At 36.7% G+C, this 19,990-nt stretch overlaps 2 protein-coding genes across 9 annotated transcripts in view; one reads left to right on the forward strand and one right to left on the reverse strand.

Annotated features, from left to right (window-relative positions):
• Positions 1–2,197, forward strand: part of SLC24A1 (solute carrier family 24 member 1) — a 36,434-nt gene extending 34,237 nt beyond the window's left edge. For all 4 annotated transcript variants that reach the window (XM_058541877.1, XM_058541873.1, XM_058541876.1 and 1 more), the window contains 2 exons: positions 6–172; positions 1,171–2,197. In XM_058541877.1, the coding sequence (XP_058397860.1) occupies positions 6–172; positions 1,171–1,420 (417 nt within the window). In that variant the 3' untranslated portion in view covers positions 1,421–2,197. The remainder of the gene's footprint in view (positions 1–5; positions 173–1,170) is intronic.
• DENND4A (DENN domain containing 4A) overlaps positions 1–19,990 on the reverse strand; it is a 126,702-nt gene that overhangs the window by 811 nt on the left and 105,901 nt on the right. For 4 of the 5 annotated variants that reach the window (XM_058541869.1, XM_058541872.1, XM_058541871.1 and 1 more), the window contains 6 exons: positions 19,344–19,542; positions 18,853–19,107; positions 17,756–17,873; positions 16,971–17,133; positions 16,741–16,805; positions 7,354–8,740 (listed from right to left, as the gene is read on the reverse strand). In XM_058541869.1, the coding sequence (XP_058397852.1) occupies positions 8,604–8,740; positions 16,741–16,805; positions 16,971–17,133; positions 17,756–17,873; positions 18,853–19,107; positions 19,344–19,542 (937 nt within the window). In that variant the 3' untranslated portion in view covers positions 7,354–8,603. Of the gene's footprint in view, positions 1–7,353; positions 8,741–16,740; positions 16,806–16,970; positions 17,134–17,755; positions 17,874–18,852; positions 19,108–19,343; positions 19,543–19,990 lie in introns of those variants that run through there. The other variant, XM_058541870.1, reaches the window with a different exon arrangement.

Genomic DNA, 19,990 nt, shown 5'->3' on the forward strand with positions numbered 1-19,990 from the left:
ACCAGGTTGGTGAAACAATAGGGATTTCTGAAGAGATTATGGGTTTGACAATCCTAGCAGCAGGCACGTCAATTCCTGACCTCATCACCAGTGTGATTGTTGCTCGGAAAGGCCTAGGAGACATGGCTGTGTCAAGCTCTGTGGGCAGTAACATATTTGATATCACCGTGGGGTGAGTGGCAAAGTTGCTTTCTAAGGCATATTAAGTATGACTGGAAAACACTGTTGGCTCTGTTCTCTGGTTTTCTGCTTCATTCATTATACATGGAATAAAAGAGCATTTATATTATTAATTTCTACAAGGCAACAAAGTATCCTCCCTTCATTCATCACAGCCAGATGGAATAACAGAACTAAAATGCTGCCTGAAAGGTAACTGATTAGAATTTATAGTTGAATTGAAAAACCAAGTCCATTAAATTCCATTACCAAATACAGTCAAATGCTCTGCTCACTGACCTCCCAGGTGGTGGAGGCCGGGCTGGAAGGAGCAGCGACTCAATCTCATTTCCTGATATTCCTGCTCCTTTGCATTTGGGATCCTACCAGCTCAGAGGCTCTAAAAGCATTTTGTATAAACAAGCAAATGCCACATCCTCCTGCACCCATTCCCTTACCCCCTCCTCTCAACTTTGTCAGAGCAGAGCACCTGGGCTACTTTCATTTCCTGAAATCACGTCCTGGATTTGGGTGGTGGCTTTGGTTTCTTTAATTTGAATGTGTGTGTGTGTATGGGGGTGGGGCAGGTAAAAGTGCATCAGAGAGCCCTGATCACCAAAGAATTTAAAGAAATGTTATCCTGAGCTAGGCCTTATCATAAAAACGTAGAGATTAAAGAGTCACACATCAACCAATCTGGGTTAGTCATACAGAAGTCATGAAGTATGAGGGAAAAAACTCAGACCCAGAAGACTTCAGTTTTAATGTAGGCTCTGCCAGTTATTAGCTGTGAGTCTTTGGGCATGTAATTTACTTTCCCTGACCCTTAATTTCCTCATCTGTGAAATGGGGCTAATATTTTCTGTTCTGTTTCATACACTTGTGTGTGTGTGTGTGTGTGTGTGTGTGTGTGTGTAAAAATAAGTGCTTTGTAAATGGTAAAATACTGTTTAAGTATATGCGATTATTATAAACATTAAGAATATTCACATTGTTTCTTCAATCTTGCAGCTTACCCGTTCCTTGGTTTCTTTTCTCTCTTATCAATGGATTACAGCCTGTTCCAGTCAGCAGCAATGGCTTGTTTTGTGCAATTGTTTTGCTTTTTCTCATGCTCGTGTTTGTGATCTCTTCAATTGCATCATGCAAATGGAGAATGAACAAGATCCTGGGCTTCACAATGTTCCTCCTCTACTTTGTATTCCTGATAATCAGTGTGATGTTAGAAGATCGAATCATATCCTGTCCTGTTTCTGTCTGAGTCAGAGTCACTGTTGCTCAAAATGGACATGCATCAGAAAACCATGCCTGAAGTTACTGTAGGTCTTGTTACATTATTGAAAGAATGAACATGAGTCAGGAGAGTGAACTGACTGGCTGAGAGCCTCTGATGTGAATGTGATCCGGACTAAGTTTATGCTTGGAAACACCGGCAGTTTATTATGGAAGAAGAATCTCACCTCTGGAGGGATGGAGTTCCTACCCCTGACTGATGCAGACAGCTATCACATGGAGGCCAGAAGAAGGACCCCTGGAGTCAGAGGGTTTTCTAAATGAGAGATAATTGGGGAGGAGGGCTGAGCCAGGCACTGTAGCAATAAGACAAGCGCCCATGCTCACAGTTCCCTGATCATTCCTGAAGGGTGACTGATCCAAAAGATGCAGATGTGGTCTACATCTCACCCTCCTGGCCCCTGCCCCAAGCACACCCTGCAATTTGCTGTCTCCTCTTTTTTCACAACATGAGGCTCTATCAGGTTTGTAATCATTACAGGTTCAGTTACTGGTGAGTTTAAGGAGCCAAGGCTATAGGAAAAAAAGAAGTATAACAGGAATCAATTATTATTACACATCATAGTCCACTAAAGTGTGTACCAATATTTTATAGTTTAAAAGGAGGGGTACATTAGCTTACTGTTGCATTTCTGAAAAGTGAAATAAGTAGCCCAAGAAATTAAAGTTTATAATTTGCCCTTGAATTGGAAGGCACGGATATTAGAGAAGGAAAACTACTCTAAGAGCTATTTAAAAATATGTACTTATTAGAAAATCCAAGTTAATGTTGTCTCCATCAAGTGGTCACCTTGAGGGATCAGACATTCTAACAAAGCTGTCCAGTCTCCAGCATATTCTCACCCAACAGTGACAGCTGCTAGTGGTGAGTGAGAAGGAAAGTAATTTTAACAAGAGTCCAAAGTCAGTAGAGCCAAATCTGGTTTCTAAAGTAAGAGATCAGTGGGGGCAATGCTACTTCTGTATGTCAACCTAGACAGGATTATAAAGCAAGAAGATTGATTTCTTGTGTGGTTTACAAGTGGATGTTAAGGCAATTACAAAGGAAAAATTCCAAAAATGCTTAACACAATGACAGCATGGTGAGGAAAAAAAAAAGTATTACTACTTCCAAGGTAGCTAGTGTAAAGGACTGTGATTTTAAAAATTGTGTGGTTACTTAAACATTTCATGTGGAATTTGAAGTGCTTGTATACTAAATACCACTCCTCGCTGCTTTTACTAGCATCAAGTTAAGGGACACATTAGAAATGAAACAGTTCTATGTCCCTGGTTTTGAAGCTCAGGTGACTGTAGATTGTGATGGTAAATACGGCTTTAATTACAAACACGAGAGCAGATTCACTGAAGACTAGAAGATAGCAGGACAGATGTGATGTGAAAAAAAAATCGAACATTTTGGTGTTGAAGGGCTGTGTTCAAAGTACTTCAGTCTATAATCCATCTTTTAAGATGGGCTGGTTAATTTATTTAATGGCCTCAATACCCCAGGATTCACATTCTTTGGAAATGACTTTTTATTAAATTTAATAAATTGTGAGTCCCAATGATTTTTTTTTCCCCCAAAGCCCCAGTAGATAGTTGTGTGTCATAGCTGCACATCCTTCTTGTTGCTGTATGTTGGACGCGGCCTCAGCACGGCCGGAGAAGCGGTGCGTCGGTGCGCACCCGGAATCCGAACCCAGGCCGCCAGCAGCGGAGCGCACACACTTAACCGCTAAGCCACGGGGCCGGCCCTAAAGTTTTTATTTTTTTTCTTAATTTTTTTTTATTTTTATTTTTTTTGTGAGGAAGATCAGCCCTGTGCTAACATCTGCCAATCCTCCTCTTTTTTTGCTGAGAAAGACCAGCCCTGGGCTAACATCCGTGCCCATCTTCCACCACTTTATGTGGGACGCCACCACAGCATGGCTTGCCAAGCAGTGCATCGGTGCGTGTCCGGGATCTGAACCGGCTAACCCCGGGCCACCGCAGCGGATGGCACGCACTTAACCACTTGCACCACCGGGCCAGCCCCCCAATGATTTTTATTTTACAAACATGGATGGGTTCATCCATATCTTTAGGTTACTTGGCCAGAATGCTCAAGAGAAGACTGATGAAGAATATGGAATCGTGTTCAAATTTCCTATTCTTAAATTAGTTATCCTCATTCCTGATGCTGCTGCACTGCCTGGTCTCCATATGCCACGGCCTAAGAACAGGAGGAGAGAACAACGCCTATGGGAGGGAAATCCCAATACCAAAACTCTGGGTGCCAGCCTGGTCTCTGCAGCCAAGTCCAGCTAGCCATGGGGATGTCACCTCCTCACTGACAGCCCAGGATCTGATGTTCTTCCCCTGAATGACTGAGTGAGAGAGATGGACAGTGAAATGTTCTGAATGATCAAGTGCTGGACAGCCATTTAATGATTAAAATCAACTCTAATGATCTAACATCCTTTTCCTGATCAGTTTGCTGAATTTCTGGCATTTCTCTTTGCCTAGAAAGGAAGTTCCTATCATTTTACACTATGAAAGAAAGGGTCAAGTACATATAATAAAAGCTGGGTCTTGATGGATGAGTAGGAATTCACTGGGTGGGGGAGAAAGAGGAGATTTCAGGGAGATGGAATCATCAATTTGTTATGCTTGGAAATTAAAATTTTTGTCATACATTTACAAATGTACTATAATTTATTAAAATTATACTTCGTAGAGGTAAAGTACCATCTTAAAATGTCAAGATAATGGTGAGATGCTCCTCTCATTTGATAGGCAAAATCATCTGTATAGTTACATTGTACAAATTCTAGGTCATTCATTCAGCCTAGCAAGTCTGAAATGTCCCACATGGGTATCTTTTTTTTTTTTTTTTTGGTGAGGAAGATCAGCCCTGAGCTAACATCTGCCAATCCTCCTCTTTTTGCTGAGGAAGACTGGCCCTGGGCTAATATCCGTGCCCATCTTCCTCCGCTTTATATGGGACGCTGCCACAGCATGGCCTGACAAGCAGTGCATCGGTGCACGCCTGGGATCCGAACCCAGGCTGCCAGCAGCGGAGCGCGCACACTTAACCGCTACGCCCCGGGGCTGACCCCTCACGTGGGTATCTGAATTGAAAGACTGGCTGGCACAGATGACTCCTTCTTCCTCCCCCTTGAGGTTGCATTTCCTTGATGGCCCTGGTAATAGGTTTGGGTCAAACTTCTAAAAATGTGAAACTCTTCCTAATTTAATGGGTTAAGATTCTATATAGTACCAGAAAAAAAGGATGCATTCCAGATGTTTGAAAATTGGTATATGTTTAAATGGTTACTATCCATTTTGAACATTATATTGTATTCTCTTCAATAGATCTGAAAAAGTTTTTAACAAAATATAGGCTTGGCCTTTTATACAGTCTATATCATAATTATAATTTATTTAAAGATTGAGTATCAAAGGGGGCATAAATTGGAATTTAATCTTTAGGACACAGCCTGGTAGATACATTAGAACTGGCTAGCCTTATGTGCCAAAGAATACCCTTGGTTGTGACTTCTTTTTTGTGGGAGGGTCCCCCGGCAGGTGCAGCCTGCCATGTGTTTTGGGACTGGTTGCTGTGAAAGGTACAAAGAGAGGGCTCATGATCAGGGCTGTCCATCCCTGGGGGGTCACTAGAGCTAGGCAGGACACCCTGGCCTAAGGCTGCCTACACAACCAAAGGCACACTTCTGCTCTTCAGGCCCTTCACTGGGATGAGTAGGCAAACCCTGGAGAATTTCATTTACAGAAAATTCCATCAGTTGCTCCAGTGGTTTTGTCTACTACTATGTTTGAAAAGAAAATCTTTAAATACTAAAGGAGGGAGCCATCTAAATTAATAGCAACTGTGGAAAGGCCACAGCAACTTTATCAGAAGAGTCTGTTACCATCTCAGAGAATAAGCACATGCACACAGAATTTTTGAATCAGGACAGAAATTCCTGTATTAGTTTGTGTGCTGCTAATTTTGTAAACAAAAATAATTAAGCCAGCAAGTGTACTTACTTTGAGGCCAGAGGAAGAGGGTAGTATGAAGGGATAATAAGAAGATACTAAGTACTGAGGATATTAAGGTAAATGGTATGCAGCTGCTAGAGGATCAATTCTGAAATAGAACTTAGTCTTGTATCCAAACAGAAAGGCAGAGCATGATACCTCTAGCACGAAGGCAGGCCAAGAGCCCTCTCAAAGAGGCAGCCTGCTCTTTTCCTTCCTGTTCTGACATAAAGTGCCTAATAGCAGCTGTCAAGTTCTAGGAAATAAAAATAAAGCTGGGTTATCGCACATTACCGTACAAATGGGTATTTTCTTACCATATACTTACAAAGTATTTAGAAATACAACATAACTTGTATATACAGCACGCTAACACTTGCTGTTTGCACTCAAGTACCATAATAATTACCAGCACAAAGTAAAATAAGTATTTATCACCTAAAATGCTGAACGAACATTTTCAGGGGCCATTTCTCTACATACAAAAATGGAAAGGCATATTAGAAAACCTTTTAATAAAATAAGGTGGTGGTTTTAGGGTTTTAAAGCAAACCCCCCAAAAAAAATCAGGAAAAAAAGACAAAAATCAGAATATGAACAGGCTGCATAATTCCCTGACAACAGGAGAAAAAAGCTGAATATGGAAATACATAAAATACAAATGTGTAACATTCAAAACACAATGGGAGGAAGTAGTAAACAAATTATACCAGGACACAGCATGGTTTATTTTCAACTATTAAATGTATAAACAAAACTAAGAATAAGAAAATAAGAGATAGATAATATAGTAAAAGGGCATCTCTCTCTAACATGATTGGCCATGATTCTCTAAAATGAATGGTCATCAGAGTGAAACTTGAAGAAAAGTTTGTATAGAGTTATTTTAAAGGATGATCTATATTTTAAGCAGGGCTTACCACTTTCTATTCATGTTTTAGGTTTTATTTTTAAATACTAAATTTGTGCAAATAATATTCCCTGGGGATTAAAAGTAGGGGAAGCAAAACCCAACCAGAAGCAGAAACAAAACTTGTTGCGGGGGGAGGAGATAAAAATTACATTCACTTTTTCAAATGAGTTTGAACCATAAAGAATGGGCTTTACCTCACTTTTTTTTGGTTAGATATTTGAAATCAATAAACTAGTATTCTTACATATTGCTTGTGTTAAAAAAAAAGGTAAACAATAGTGAAAGCTGTTCTTATAAGGGAAAAAAACCAAACAATAACAAAAAATCAGAATAGAACCCCAGAATCCTGTTTGGAGGGATGTTTGTCACCAATGCCAAAAGCCACCCTACACAATATAAGTAATTAGAAGTACTAATTACTTATATATCAAATGCTTCTCTCATTTGACAACTTTTGAATGATTTAGAGAATGTAAGACTCAATTAGAATGTGAAGCTTGGATCTGAATAGTAAAGAAGGTTAAGATCAGAGTGGTATTTACAAAGGAGAGGCAGATATATGTGCATAGCACCAGATTTTTCAAGTAAGAAAGTTCAGCCCCAAACTAACTGAACTAAAATTTTACATTTTTAAACTCTCCCCATTACTTCCCAGAGTTCAAAGCTGTGAAATGTTTCAGCTTGGTGCTAGTCACTAATGGTGTGAACTCAAAAGGTGGTTTTTCTGCAGCTGAACTGATTCTGTCTCAGGACTTCCAGAGAGCTCCAGTCCAAGTGTCCTGGACTCCACTGGCTCTACACAACTAATCTGGGACCATCCACTTTTTTCTTCTTTGAAATTGGCTAGAGAATTCCTTCATTAATGACAATGTATGCAAACATATACAAATACATACTGAAAATCCATAAATATTTCTAACAGCCAAAGGATACTTTTATCAGAAATTACCCAAAGAAAGTGATATTAGAAATAATGGGACGAAAAATATTTTTTAGAGTCTATTTAATATCCATGGTGCTTAAACATTCAATTTATTGTCTGATTTCTGGATATTTCTGGATTTTAGATTCCATAAACTTCAGATTCTGAAGGCTTATTGAAAAAGCAAGCTCCTCAATATGGGAAATTCTATCTGGCTGTATTTTTAGAGAGTTATTATTTTTCTGCTTCTGAAAAAATATTTTGAATATTTATATATATATAATATTAACAGAATACTCCAGTAGGTCATATTCCAGAGAAATATAGTACAATTTGCATCATACCCAACATTTTAGATATTAAAATATGGGTAAAATTTGGAACAGAGTGAATTGTATGACATATTTCCCAACACAAGTGTGCACAGAGAATATTAAAATTTAAATTGACATTTGGCTTTGTAAGCTCTTTTCCCTGTGTACTGTATGTATCTATTAGCAATAGAGAACATTTCGGGATCATGGTATGTTGATTTTCTAGAAGCAGACCTGGAACCTCTCTGGCTCTCCTTCCACAAGGCTCAGTGAGTCAGTCTGAGCAGTGCACACCCTTGCCATGACTCGCTCACTGCAATCAGGCTCAGGAGCACTAACATGCAATCCTAGGACAACACTGACACTAGCACTGACATTTCTGAATCATTCTCTCCAGTAATAAAAAAAATATAGATAGATATACATATAGAGATCTGCAGCTAGACTAATTACTTCAAATAGCAGCAGAAAAGGAAAATAAGCACTTAAATTGCTTGCTTCATAAATTTAAGTTCATTTTAAGTTTGCTATATTGTTTAAAAATTAAAAAAATATCAACTTACTATAAACAATTTAAAATATGTATAATACAGCTTCATGGGCAAAACATTTGAACAGTCTATGAAAACAAGGAATACTTTGATCTTACATTTGTTTAAGTTCCATACATGATTTTTCAATCTGTCTCTACCAAGAGAAACCATAAAACAGTTCTTATTTTATGAGAACTAACTTTGTTTAGGGATTTCCTCATCACAAAAATACTTAATTACTTGTTACATGAGAAGAAAAGAAAAAGAAAAGAAATGGGAAACAAAGTGGTTCTCTCCCCACTTGTCACTATTCTCTTCTTAAAACATTCTGTACATAAGCTATCTAGACCTTCTGAACCATTTACAAATGCATTTTCAAAAATCGAAGAAAAAAGTTTAGAATCTGAAAGTGTTATTTTATACACTGACTATACAATACATATTGAAAGTATACACACACATACATCTTAAAGATAAGGTTCTCCAAAGGTTTTTCGACATTCCATCACCCCCGTACTTGGTGGTCTATCACAGTTGTGTGTACTCTTGACTTGACTAGGTGTGAGACGATCGTATGCCATCTTGTATTCTTTATCAAATGCATCTGCAAAAATTCATAAATAAAGGCATAAAGAAATTTATATTTGATGTTAACAATAATCAAGTTTTGGTAATACTATAGAACTGCAAAATTAGAGGCCAAGAAGGAATTCCTAGGTCATTTCTGCCAACTAAAGGACCACAGAATTTCAGAGCTGGAAAGGAGACCTTATAATCCATAGCATTTTAGAGCTAGATTACACAGATCAGTGAAATTTCAAGTTTTAAGATGCCAATTTTTAAAAATTCTTTTTCTCCCAAATTTTTAAATTGTGGTAAAAAATATATATAACATAAAATTTACCATCTTAACCATTTTTAACTATACAGTTCAGTGGTATTACATACATTCATAATGTTGTGCACCACACCATCCATCTCCACAACTCTTTTTATCTTGTAAAACTGCAACTGTATACCAGTTAAACATTAATTTCCCATTCTCCCCTCCTCCCAGCCCCTGGCAACTCCCATTCTACTTCTGTCTCTATGATTTTGACTACGCTAAGTACCTCATAAGTTGAATCATACAGTATTGGTCTTTTTGTGACTGGCTTATTTCACTTAACATAATGTCCTCAAGGTTCATCCATATTGTAGCATATGTCAGAATTTCCCTCCTTTTTAAGGCTGAATAATATTCCGTTGTACATATATACCATATTTTGCTTATTCACTCATCTTTCATTGGACACTTGGGTTGCTTCCACGTTTTAGCTATTATGAATAATGCTATTAACATGGGCACACCAATATTTCTTCAAGGCTCTGATTTCAATTCTTTTGGGTATATACCCAGAAATGGAATTGCTGGATCATATGGAAATTCTATTTTTAATTTTTGAGAGAACTGCCATAATGTTTTCTACAGCAGCTGTACCATTTTACATTCCCACTAACAGTGCACACGGGTTCCAATTTCTCCATATCCTCACTAACACTTTCTTTTTTTTTTTTTATAGTAACCATCCTAATAATGTAAGGTGGTATCCCACTGTAGTTTTGATTAGCATTCCCCTAATAATTAGTGATGTTGAGCATCTTTTCATGTGCTTATTGGCCATTTGCATATCTTCTTTGGAAAAATGTCTAAGTCCTTTACCCATTTTGAATTGGCTTATTTTTTTTGTTGTTAAGTTTTAGGAGTTCTCTATATTTTCTGGATATGAATCTCTTATCAGATATATGATTTGTAAATATTTTATCCCATTCTGTGGGTTGCCTTTATATGCCATTGATATTGCCTTTTGATGCAGAAAAATTTATACTTTTTATGAAGTCCAATTTGTCTATTTTTTCTTTTGTTGCCTGTGCCTTTGGTGTCACATCCAAGAAATCACTGCCAAATCCAATGTCGTGTAGCTTTTGTCCCACGTTTTCTTCATAGGGTTTTAGGTCTCACATTTAGATCTTCAATCTATTTTGAGTTAATTTTTTTATAAAGGTCCAATTTCATTCTTTTGCATGTGGATATCCAGTTTTCCCAGCACCATTTGTTGAAAAGACTGTCCTTTAACCATTGAATGGTCTTGGAACCCTTGTCAAAAATCATTTGACCATATATGAGAGGTTTTATTTCTGGGCTATTCTGTTCCATTGGCCTATATGTCTGTCTTTATGCCAGTACCATGTTGTTTTGATTACTGTAGCTTTGTAGTAAGTTTTGTAATTTTATTTATTTATTTTTTTCCCCAAAGCCCCAGTAGATAGTTGTATGTCATAGCTGCACATCCTTCTAGTTGCTGTATGTGGGACGTGGCCTCAGCATGGCCGGAGAAGCGGTGCGTCGGTGCACGCCCGGGATCCGAACCCGGGCCACCAGCAGCGGAGCACACGCACTTAACCCCTAAGCCACGGGGCCGGTCCTGTAGTAAGTTTTGAAATTAGTAAGTGTGAATCCTCCAGCTGTGTTCTTTTTGAAGATTCTTTTGGATACTTGGGGTCCCTTAAGATTCCATATAAATTTTAGGGTTGGTTTTTCTATTTCTGCAAAAAACATCATTGGGATTTTGAAAGGGATTGCATTGGGTAGTACTGATATCTTAAGAATATTAGTTTTCCAATTTATGAACATGGATGTGTTTCCATTTATTTATGTCTTCTTTAATTTCGTTTAGCAATGTTTTGTAGTTTTCATCGTACAAGTTTTTCACCTTCTTGGTTAAATCAAATTCTTAAGTGTTTTATTTTTTTTATTGATGTTTTAATAGTTTATAACATTGTGAAATTTTGGGTTGTACATATTTGTTTGTCCATCACCATATATATGTCTCCCTTCACCCCTTGTGCCCACCCCCTACCCACACTGCCCCTGGTAACCACAATACAGTTTTCTCTGTTCATGTGTTGATTTATATTCCACATATGAGTGAGATCATACAGTGTTTGTCTTTCTCTTTCTGGCTTATTTCGCTTAACATAATACCCTCCAGGACCATCCATGTTGTTGCAAACGGGATGATTTTGTCTTTTTTTGTGGCTTAGTAGTATTCCATTGTATATATATACCACATCTTCTTGATCCAACTGTCAGTCGAGGGACACTTACGTTGCTTCCACTTCTTGGCTATGGTGAATAATGCTGCAACGAACATAGGGGTACATAAGCCTCTTCGGATTGTTGATTTCAGGTTCGTTGGATAGATTCCCAGTAATGGGATAGCTGGATCATAGGGTATTTCTATTTTTAATTCTTTGAGGAATCTCCATACCGTTTGCCATAGAGGCTGCACCAGTTTGCATTCCCACCAGCTGTGTATGAGGGTTCCTGTTTCTCCACATCCTCTCCAACATTTGTTGTTTTTTGTCTTGGTGATTATAGCCATTCTAACAGGCATGAGGTGATATCTTAGCGTTGTTTTGATTTGCATTTCCCTGATGATTAGTGATGTTGAACATCTTTTCATGTGCCTATTGGCCATCTGTATATCTTCTCTGGAGAAGTGTCTGTTCATTTCCTCTGCCCCTTTTTTGATCGGGTTGTTTGTTTTTTTGTTGTTCAGTTGTGTGAGTTCTTCATATATTATGGAGATTAAGCCCTTGTCAGATATATGTTTTGCAAATATTTTCTCCCAGCTGGTGGGAAGTGTTTTATTCTTTTTGATGCTATTGTAAATGGAACTGCTTTCTTAATTTCACTTTTGGATTATTCATGGCTAGTTACAGAAAGATAACTGATTTTTGTATCTTGATCTTATATCCTGCAATCTTGCTGAACTCATTTATTAACTCTAATAGTCTGGGTTTTTTTTGATGTAGAATCTCTAGGGTTTTCTATATATATAAGATCTTGTCATCTATGACTAGAGAGAGTTTTATTTCTTCCTTTCCAATTTGGATGCCGCCTTTTATTCTTTTTCTTGCCTAGCTGCTCTGGCCAGAACTTCAGTACAATGTTGAACACAAGTGGTGAAAGCAGGCATCCTTGCCTTGTTCCTGATCTTAAGGTGAAAGCTTTCTATTTTTGACCATTGAGTTTGGGGTTAATTGTGGGCTTTTCATAAATGCCCTTTATCAGGTTGGGGATGTTCCCTTCTATTCCTAGTTTGTTGAATTTTGAAAAATGCTTTTTCTGCATCTATTGAGATATCAGGTAGTTTTTGTTTTTTATTCTATTAATATGGTTTATTATATTGAGTTTTGTATGTTGAACCAACCTTGCATTCCTGGGATAAACCCCACTTGGTCATGGCATAAATCCTTTCTATATGTTGCTGGATTTCGTTTGCTAGTATTTTGTTGAGGATTTTTGTGTCTATATGAATAAGCAATATTAATATTGCTCTGTAGTTTTCTTTTCTTGTGAAGTCTTTGTCTGGGTTTGGTCAGGATAATACTGGCCTCGCAGAATGAGTTAGGAAGTATTCCTTTTTCTTCTGTTTTTTGGTAAGTGTTTGTGAAGGATTAGTATCTTAGTTCAGGCTGCTATAACAGAATATCATAGACTGGGTGGCTAAAATGATAAATATTTATTTCTCACAGGCTGGAGGCTGGGAAGCCAAGACCAAGGTACCGGTAGATCTGGTATCTGATGAGAACACTCTTGCCAATTCACAGACAGCCAACTTCTCCCTGTATCCTCGCAAGGCTGAGAGAAAGGGATAGCTCTCTTCTTCTTCTTATACAGATATGAATCCCATCATGGGGGCTCCATGCTCATGATGTAATTACTTCCCAAAGATCCTGCTTCCAAATACCATCACATTAGGGCTTCAACACATGAATCTGGGCAGAGTACACAAACATGCAGTCCATAATAGTTGGTGTTAATCCTTCTTTAAATATTTGGTAGAATTCACCATCTGGTCCTGGGCTTTTCTTTGTGGGAAGCATTTTGATTACTAACTCAATCTCTTTACTTGTTATAGGTCTACTAAGATTTTCTATTTTTGAGCCAGTTTTGTAGTTTATGTCTTTCTAGGAATTTGCTATCTCCTCTAAATTATCTAATTTGTTGGCATATAATTATTTATTGTATTCCCTTATAATTATTTTCATTTCTGTAAGGTCAGTAGTAATATCCCTCTTTCATTCCTGATTTTAGTAATTTGAGTTTTCTCTCTTTTTCTCTTAGTCAGTCTAGCTAAAGGTCTGTTAATTTTGTTGATCTTTTCAAAGAAACAACTTTTGATTTCAATAAGTTTCTCTATTTTCAAAAATAATTCTTCCCTATTTTCTATTTCATTTATTTCTGCTCTAACATTTATTATTTATTTCCTTCTGCTTGCTTTGGGTTTAGTTTGCTCTTCTTTTTCTAATTTCTTAAGGTAGTTATGTAGGTGTTTATAGCTGTAAGTTTCCCTCTGAGCACTGCTTTCACTGCATCTCAAAATTTTGGTATGTTGTGTTTTCATTTTCATTCATCTCAAAGTATTTTTCTAATTTCCATTATGACTTCTTTGACCCATTCACTATTTAGGAGTGTGTTGTTTAATTTCTGCATACTTGTGAATTCCTTATTTTCCTTCTGTTATTGATTTCTAATTTCATTCTACTGTGGTTACAGAACATATTTTGTATGATTTCAATCCTTTTACATTTATTGAGACTTGCATTATGGCCTAACATATGGTTTATCCTGGACAATATTTCATGTACAGTGGAGAAGAATAGTATTCTGTTGTTGTTGGATGGAGTGTTCTGTAGATATTTCTTATGTCTAGTTAGTTCACAGTGTTGTTCAAGTCTTCTACTTCCTTGCTGTCTAGTTGTTCTATCCATTATGAAAGTGGAGTTTGGAAATATCCAACTATTATGGTTGAGTGTCTATTTCTCCCTAATTCTGTTAGTTTTTACTTCATATATTTTGGAGCTCTGTTGTTAGGTGCATATATGTTATAATTGTTATAAACAATAATTCTTGGTAGATTGACTGTTTTATCATTATAAAATCTCCTTTGTTTGTCTCTCGTAACAGTTTTTGTCTTAAAGTCTATTTTGTCTGATATCAGTATAGTCACTCCAGCCCTCTTTTTAGTAGTATTTGCATGGAATATCTTCTTCAATCCTTTTACTTTCAACCTATTTGTGTCTCTGAATCTAAAGTGTGTCTTCTGTATATAGTATAGTTGGATTGTGTTTGTTTTTTTTTTAATCTTTATTCTGCGAATCTGCCTTTGTGTGTGTGTGTGTGTGTGTGAGGAAGATAAGCCCTGAGCTAACATCCATTGCCAATTCTCCTCTTTTTGCTTGAGGAAGATTGGCCCTGGGCTAACATCCGTGCCCATCTTCCTCTACTTTATACGTGGGATGCCTGCCACAGCATAGCTCGATAAGCAGTGCATAGGTCCACACCTGGGATTCGAACCTGCGAACCACGGGCCTCTGAAGTGGAGCGTGCGAACCTAACCACTACACCATCGGGCTAGCCCCTTAATCTGCCTTTTAATTGAAGAGTTTAATCCATTGGCAGTTAACGTAATTACTGATAAGGCAGAATTTACAACTGCAATTTTGTTATTTGTTTTCTATTTGTTGTCTTTTTATGGTCCTCAATTCTTCCATTACTGCCTTCTTTTGATCCTCAATTCCTCCATTACTGCCTTCTTTTGAGTTAACTAGGTATTTTCTAATGTACCATTTTAATGCTCTTGTTGTTTCTTTTACCATGTATTTTTGATTCCTGGCTATTCATGCATGATTATTTTTCCAGTTGAACATTAGAACATTCTTATTTTTAATAGTCTTCAGTGTTTCACAACCATTAAGGTGAAAAAACAAATATTCACAACATTCTGCTCAAAAGCTCCTGGCTGCTATTTGAACCCATCTATTCTTTTCCTCTTTTTAATGGAAAGGGCAGCTCAACACATTCATAATATTTGTTTACAAACAAAATTATAGGTTAAACACAGTTACATTTCTTTTAGCCTTCTCCATCAAATATTCCTTAATTCTAAATAAGTTTTACTTTTCTATTGGGAATTTTCCAAATTTTTCCAACTTTGTTGTTTCAACTGGGTAATCAATAATTTAATGTGACTTCTGACTACAATGTTCTCTGGTTATATTTATCTGGGTCATACTTTGTTTTCCAAACAAAGATACTAAACACTAGTCTCTATTTGGCTTAGATTTCTACCTAAATTTTTAAAGGCCATTTCAGTGAAAGGCCAATTTCCCACTCCTATGTTCTAAATGAGGAGACTTATTTTCTTTCTAACTAAATTAGTCTCTTCGTTCTTTAAGTGTTGGTTTTATTTAAAATATCACACCCATCTAATAATTCCATTCTGTAAGATGTTTACCATTTCACCCATACATTTCTTTGCTGCCAAATTCTACATTTCTCTCCTGGCATCGAGGCTGACAATTCCCAGTGGCACAAGTCACCTTTGGTCAGATGGCACCTGATAACCCCTTGAGATAGCCAGTTAGGGATGGCTGCTCTTAGCCCTCTACTTCACTCGCTAAGTCTTGCTCTCTCTCCCATCCTTCAGTGAACTTGTTGGGAAGCCAGCACCACAGGGAGAGCCCTTGTTCTCTATGCATGCTCCATGTGGCCTGATTGAGCAACCTGTAATAGTGCATAAGCTTATTATACATCATCATCATTTTGAGTCTGATGACACTAATAAATGGCTATGGCAAATGTCACGGGCACTTTAAAAGTCAACTGAAGTGTGGACTAGTGCTAAAGAACTAGGTATGTTTCTGTTAAGACAGTATACAGTCACCTAAAAGAAGTAGGGCCTATTACATATTCTCTTATTAACTGGTGAGTAGGCTTAAGTAGGGCACCCAAGTCAGAAACCACTCAAGTCAGATGAATTATATGTAGAAATTATCATTTTTATCAATTTATTCACATTATAAATTCTTAGACAGAATGCCAAAACTATGCTTGAGTCTCTCAATGCCTGATAGCCACCAATTTTCTTCTTTTCGTCGACCAAGGGTTCTTTCTGCCCTTTCTTAGGACTTGGTAATGGAAAGTTTAAGGAGGCCAAGCACAATAACTGGGAAAAGGAGATGATCAACCAAAAAAGTCTGGGACCTCCTAAAATACATAATTAGCTATCTTACATCCCTTCTGAAACAGCTTAATGTCATTAGTGATATGACACAATAGTTAAAAGCACTGGACTGGAAATTAAGACTGCTTGGTTTAAATATAGCTCTGTTATTTACTGTGAAATCTAAGTTGAAGTTACTAAACTTCTTGGATCCCTAGTCACCTCAATAATAATATGGAAATGATAACAGTACCTATCTCATAGGGCTTTTGGGAGAATTATATGAGGTAATACATGGAAAGTATTTGCTATAATGTAAGGCACACAGTAAGCCCTCAAAAAATGTTAGCTTTTATTATTTACCATTATTGTTATTAATATGACCAAAATATTAAATATCTTTTACATTACATCAAAAAAATCAAAGAAACAATTCTTCTAATATATTAATATAATTTAATATTAATAATAAGGACTACCAGTATAAAAAAATTTTGAAAACTATACCATGATATATAAATATTACAGGTTATATATTATACTGAATTACCTATATCAATGTTTTCTCTTCCCAGTGCCACAAGTGAGAGAAATAGTATTTCTCTATATAAACTCCTAGGGGAGAAAAGGAGTGGAGAAAATATTACTATCGATAGAGTCTGTATATTGTCTACAAAAATTCTTATGCTATCATAAGCATGAGATATTCTAACAAATTACTAAACAAACAATATTAATCTGCTTCCAGGAACAACGCATTCATTTAAGAGAATGACTTACCTCTGTCTTTTAAAATGAGGACATTTATTCAGTGTCTCTAAAATCTGACTCATTGGTCCATAGACATCATTCATTTTAATGCTTTTTACCATATTTTTCAATAGTTCCTGGTTAAATGAATTATCACCCTTTTGCAATAAATGGACCATTGGATACTTTTGGGCTGTAAAAGAATAAAAGAGCAGATAAAGAAAAATGTTCTAAGTAGAAAGGAGAATATAATTAAGCAGCAACTGATAGCTATTAAAGAAGTTACAAAGCACTAAAAATAAATTAAGGGCAACAGATAAAGGAACAGAAATCTAAGAATGAAGAAAGAAAAAAAAGGAAAAAGTAAGACAAATAATGATAAAAAATAGGCCTACAGTTTTTTGTAGCCTCAAATAGACTATAACTAAAAATATGCTTTCCTTAATACAGCCCCTGGAGGAAATTCTAAATCAGCAGCCTGGGATGGAAACAAACAAAAAATAAGTAAAAAGAAGAAATTGGGACAAGCAGTGTGCTGAAAGCAGAACTCTATAAAACAAAACCCCTCCAGCACATACACAGCACCCCTCACAAAAACAAAAACAAAAAACCAAAAACAATCATGACCTCCATAGAAGGTAGCACTAAACACTTAAACTTAACACTCACTCTCAAACAAAAGAGTACGATTTTGACCTGTAAGACAAAAAGTGGTATAGTAAAGTAAAAGTCAGTTATATATTAGTTTACGCTAGTTAAAGCAAGTAGAGATTACTCTCATATGAATGAAGTCAGCATTCTATGATAGCACTTACTGTGGGCATTCCAGAGGATGTACAAGGGCTGTCCTGGATCCTGATGTAATTTCATATTGTCCCATAACATTTGTATTAAAACATATTTACTATCTTCAGACATACAGTGGCGGGGAATCTGTGTTGAAGAATAAACAAATATTTATTAATGATCTTTACATGATAATGTTTTGTAAATATTTTATAAAGATATTCATAAATATTTTTTAGAATGTATGTATGCAAGAGAGAAGAGAGAATAGAAAATGACTGGTTTGTATGCATTTTATATCTACTGAGAAGATGGGTTGAGTTAAGCTAATGATCTCTAAAGTAGCAGATATAACAAAGTACTGAGATCATTGAGGAAGGGTACCATGAAGGGCTAATATTGACCAGCTTATGGTTGAGGGTCCACAGAAAGATGAACCCAGGATCCCCGCTCTACATCAGTCTAAGACCCTAGCCCAGGTAACTCTGACTGAGTTAACCTCTTGGTCACTCATTCATCATGGACTGAAGAAGCACATGCACAATCACAGACACGAAGTACGAGAAGGGAGAATACAAGGTTCCTGAATTTAGAGACTTTGCAACTCAGTGGTGGTGATAACATATGAAAAAGTAAAAACACCTTTATAGAACAACATATCAGAAATGTAAGTGAACATATAACAAACTAATTACCTAAAATGTTAAGCAAGAATTCAGAGTAAAGGAATGAAGAGAATGGTAGCACATGACTGCAATATGAATTACAGCCATCCTCCTAAAGAAGTGTTAGGCTTGTTTCTTAAGCAGGTATGAGACTTGAATGGGGCCAACTGACAAACTCTTCTCATAAGAGTCATTTACAGTTTATTGTTGAGGTTATAACAAAAATTTAAGAACATTTTGTGTAAATTTTACAGAAGGCTAAAAAACATGACTTTGTCTTACTGCTAGACTATAAGAAGAAAAATTATTTGTAAATGCAACTAAAGCAATTGTATTGATCTAATGATTCAGATGGTTATTAAAAATACTTTGCATAGAAATTACTTTTCTGTCATTAGGAATATGCAAACATTACAATGGTGACAGTAGCACTGCCTTTTAGTTAATTTTTACTCTCATACCTTTGAATATTTGTTACAATGCTCAGAAGAAAGAATCAATCCAGGTAAGTTACTGGGTAAGTCAAGACGTCTAAAATACCACACAAGGTTCCAAAAAACAATTGGATGATGGTCCACAAAATCTGCCACTGTTATCGCACGATCGCCTTCATTTTCCAATAAGCTTTCGAGTTCCTTCCACACCACTAAAGGACTAAGATATGGAACAGTGATAGGATCTGGACTTGGCAGGTGCCATTCTAATCCTAAAGAATCCTGTTGAATAAATAAAAACCATAATGACAAATAGAAATTGATGATACTAAATCATTTTTAAAAAATTCCTGTCAATGATTTCCATATAATAGAAAGGTACTATAATGGTATCATGGGACAAGAGACTCTGCTTGACAATAATCAAATTGAAGCTAAGAAGGCTGTTTAGGACAAGGGGAACAAAATCACAGGTAAACTATCCAAGTCCAAATTTAAAAAAACACGAAAATACATACTGTAGCTCCTTGTAAAGTAGCTGGCAGGCTGCCTGTGGGAATGAGCTTCTGCCCTCCAGTGTCTTCCTGATCTAAGGGGCCATAAGTACTAACACTCCTGGCCACTGGAAATATTGGACATTTTGACACAGCTGTTTTTGATCTATCAGCAGGGATCTGAATACTTCGGGCACATGAATTTTCCAGCAGCTTAGATTTGCTTGGGAATTAAAAAAGAAAAAGCATATCATTGTCTAGATTTAATTTATTTCATCTAGAAAGACCGTGTTCTTCCCTTTAGAATCAGAGCTGGACATACCAAAGTAAATCAAAGGAAAGATGTTACTCAGGCTTCAGCTGGGAAATAGGATATGTTTTTAAGTAGTCTAGTCATATAAGATTTCCGTTTTATCAAGTGAACTTTAAATATTCAAGAGTCATTCACTTATTCAAAACATTTAGTGAACAACTTTTATACAGCAGAAACCACACTAGGCCCAGAGGATATAAGGCAGAGAAAAGAGAAAATAGGCATGCTATTCCTTCAGGAGTCATAAGCTAGTGGGAGACAGTCAAAGAAAGGGCTACAATAGACCTATGATGACAGAAGGTGCACACACAGATAAGCATTCAGGATTAAACAGGTCAAATTAGCCTGCCAGTACTAT

This window comes from Diceros bicornis, chromosome 5, assembly GCF_020826845.1.
Source record: "Diceros bicornis minor isolate mBicDic1 chromosome 5, mDicBic1.mat.cur, whole genome shotgun sequence".
Classification (NCBI taxonomy): domain Eukaryota; kingdom Metazoa; phylum Chordata; class Mammalia; order Perissodactyla; family Rhinocerotidae; genus Diceros; species Diceros bicornis.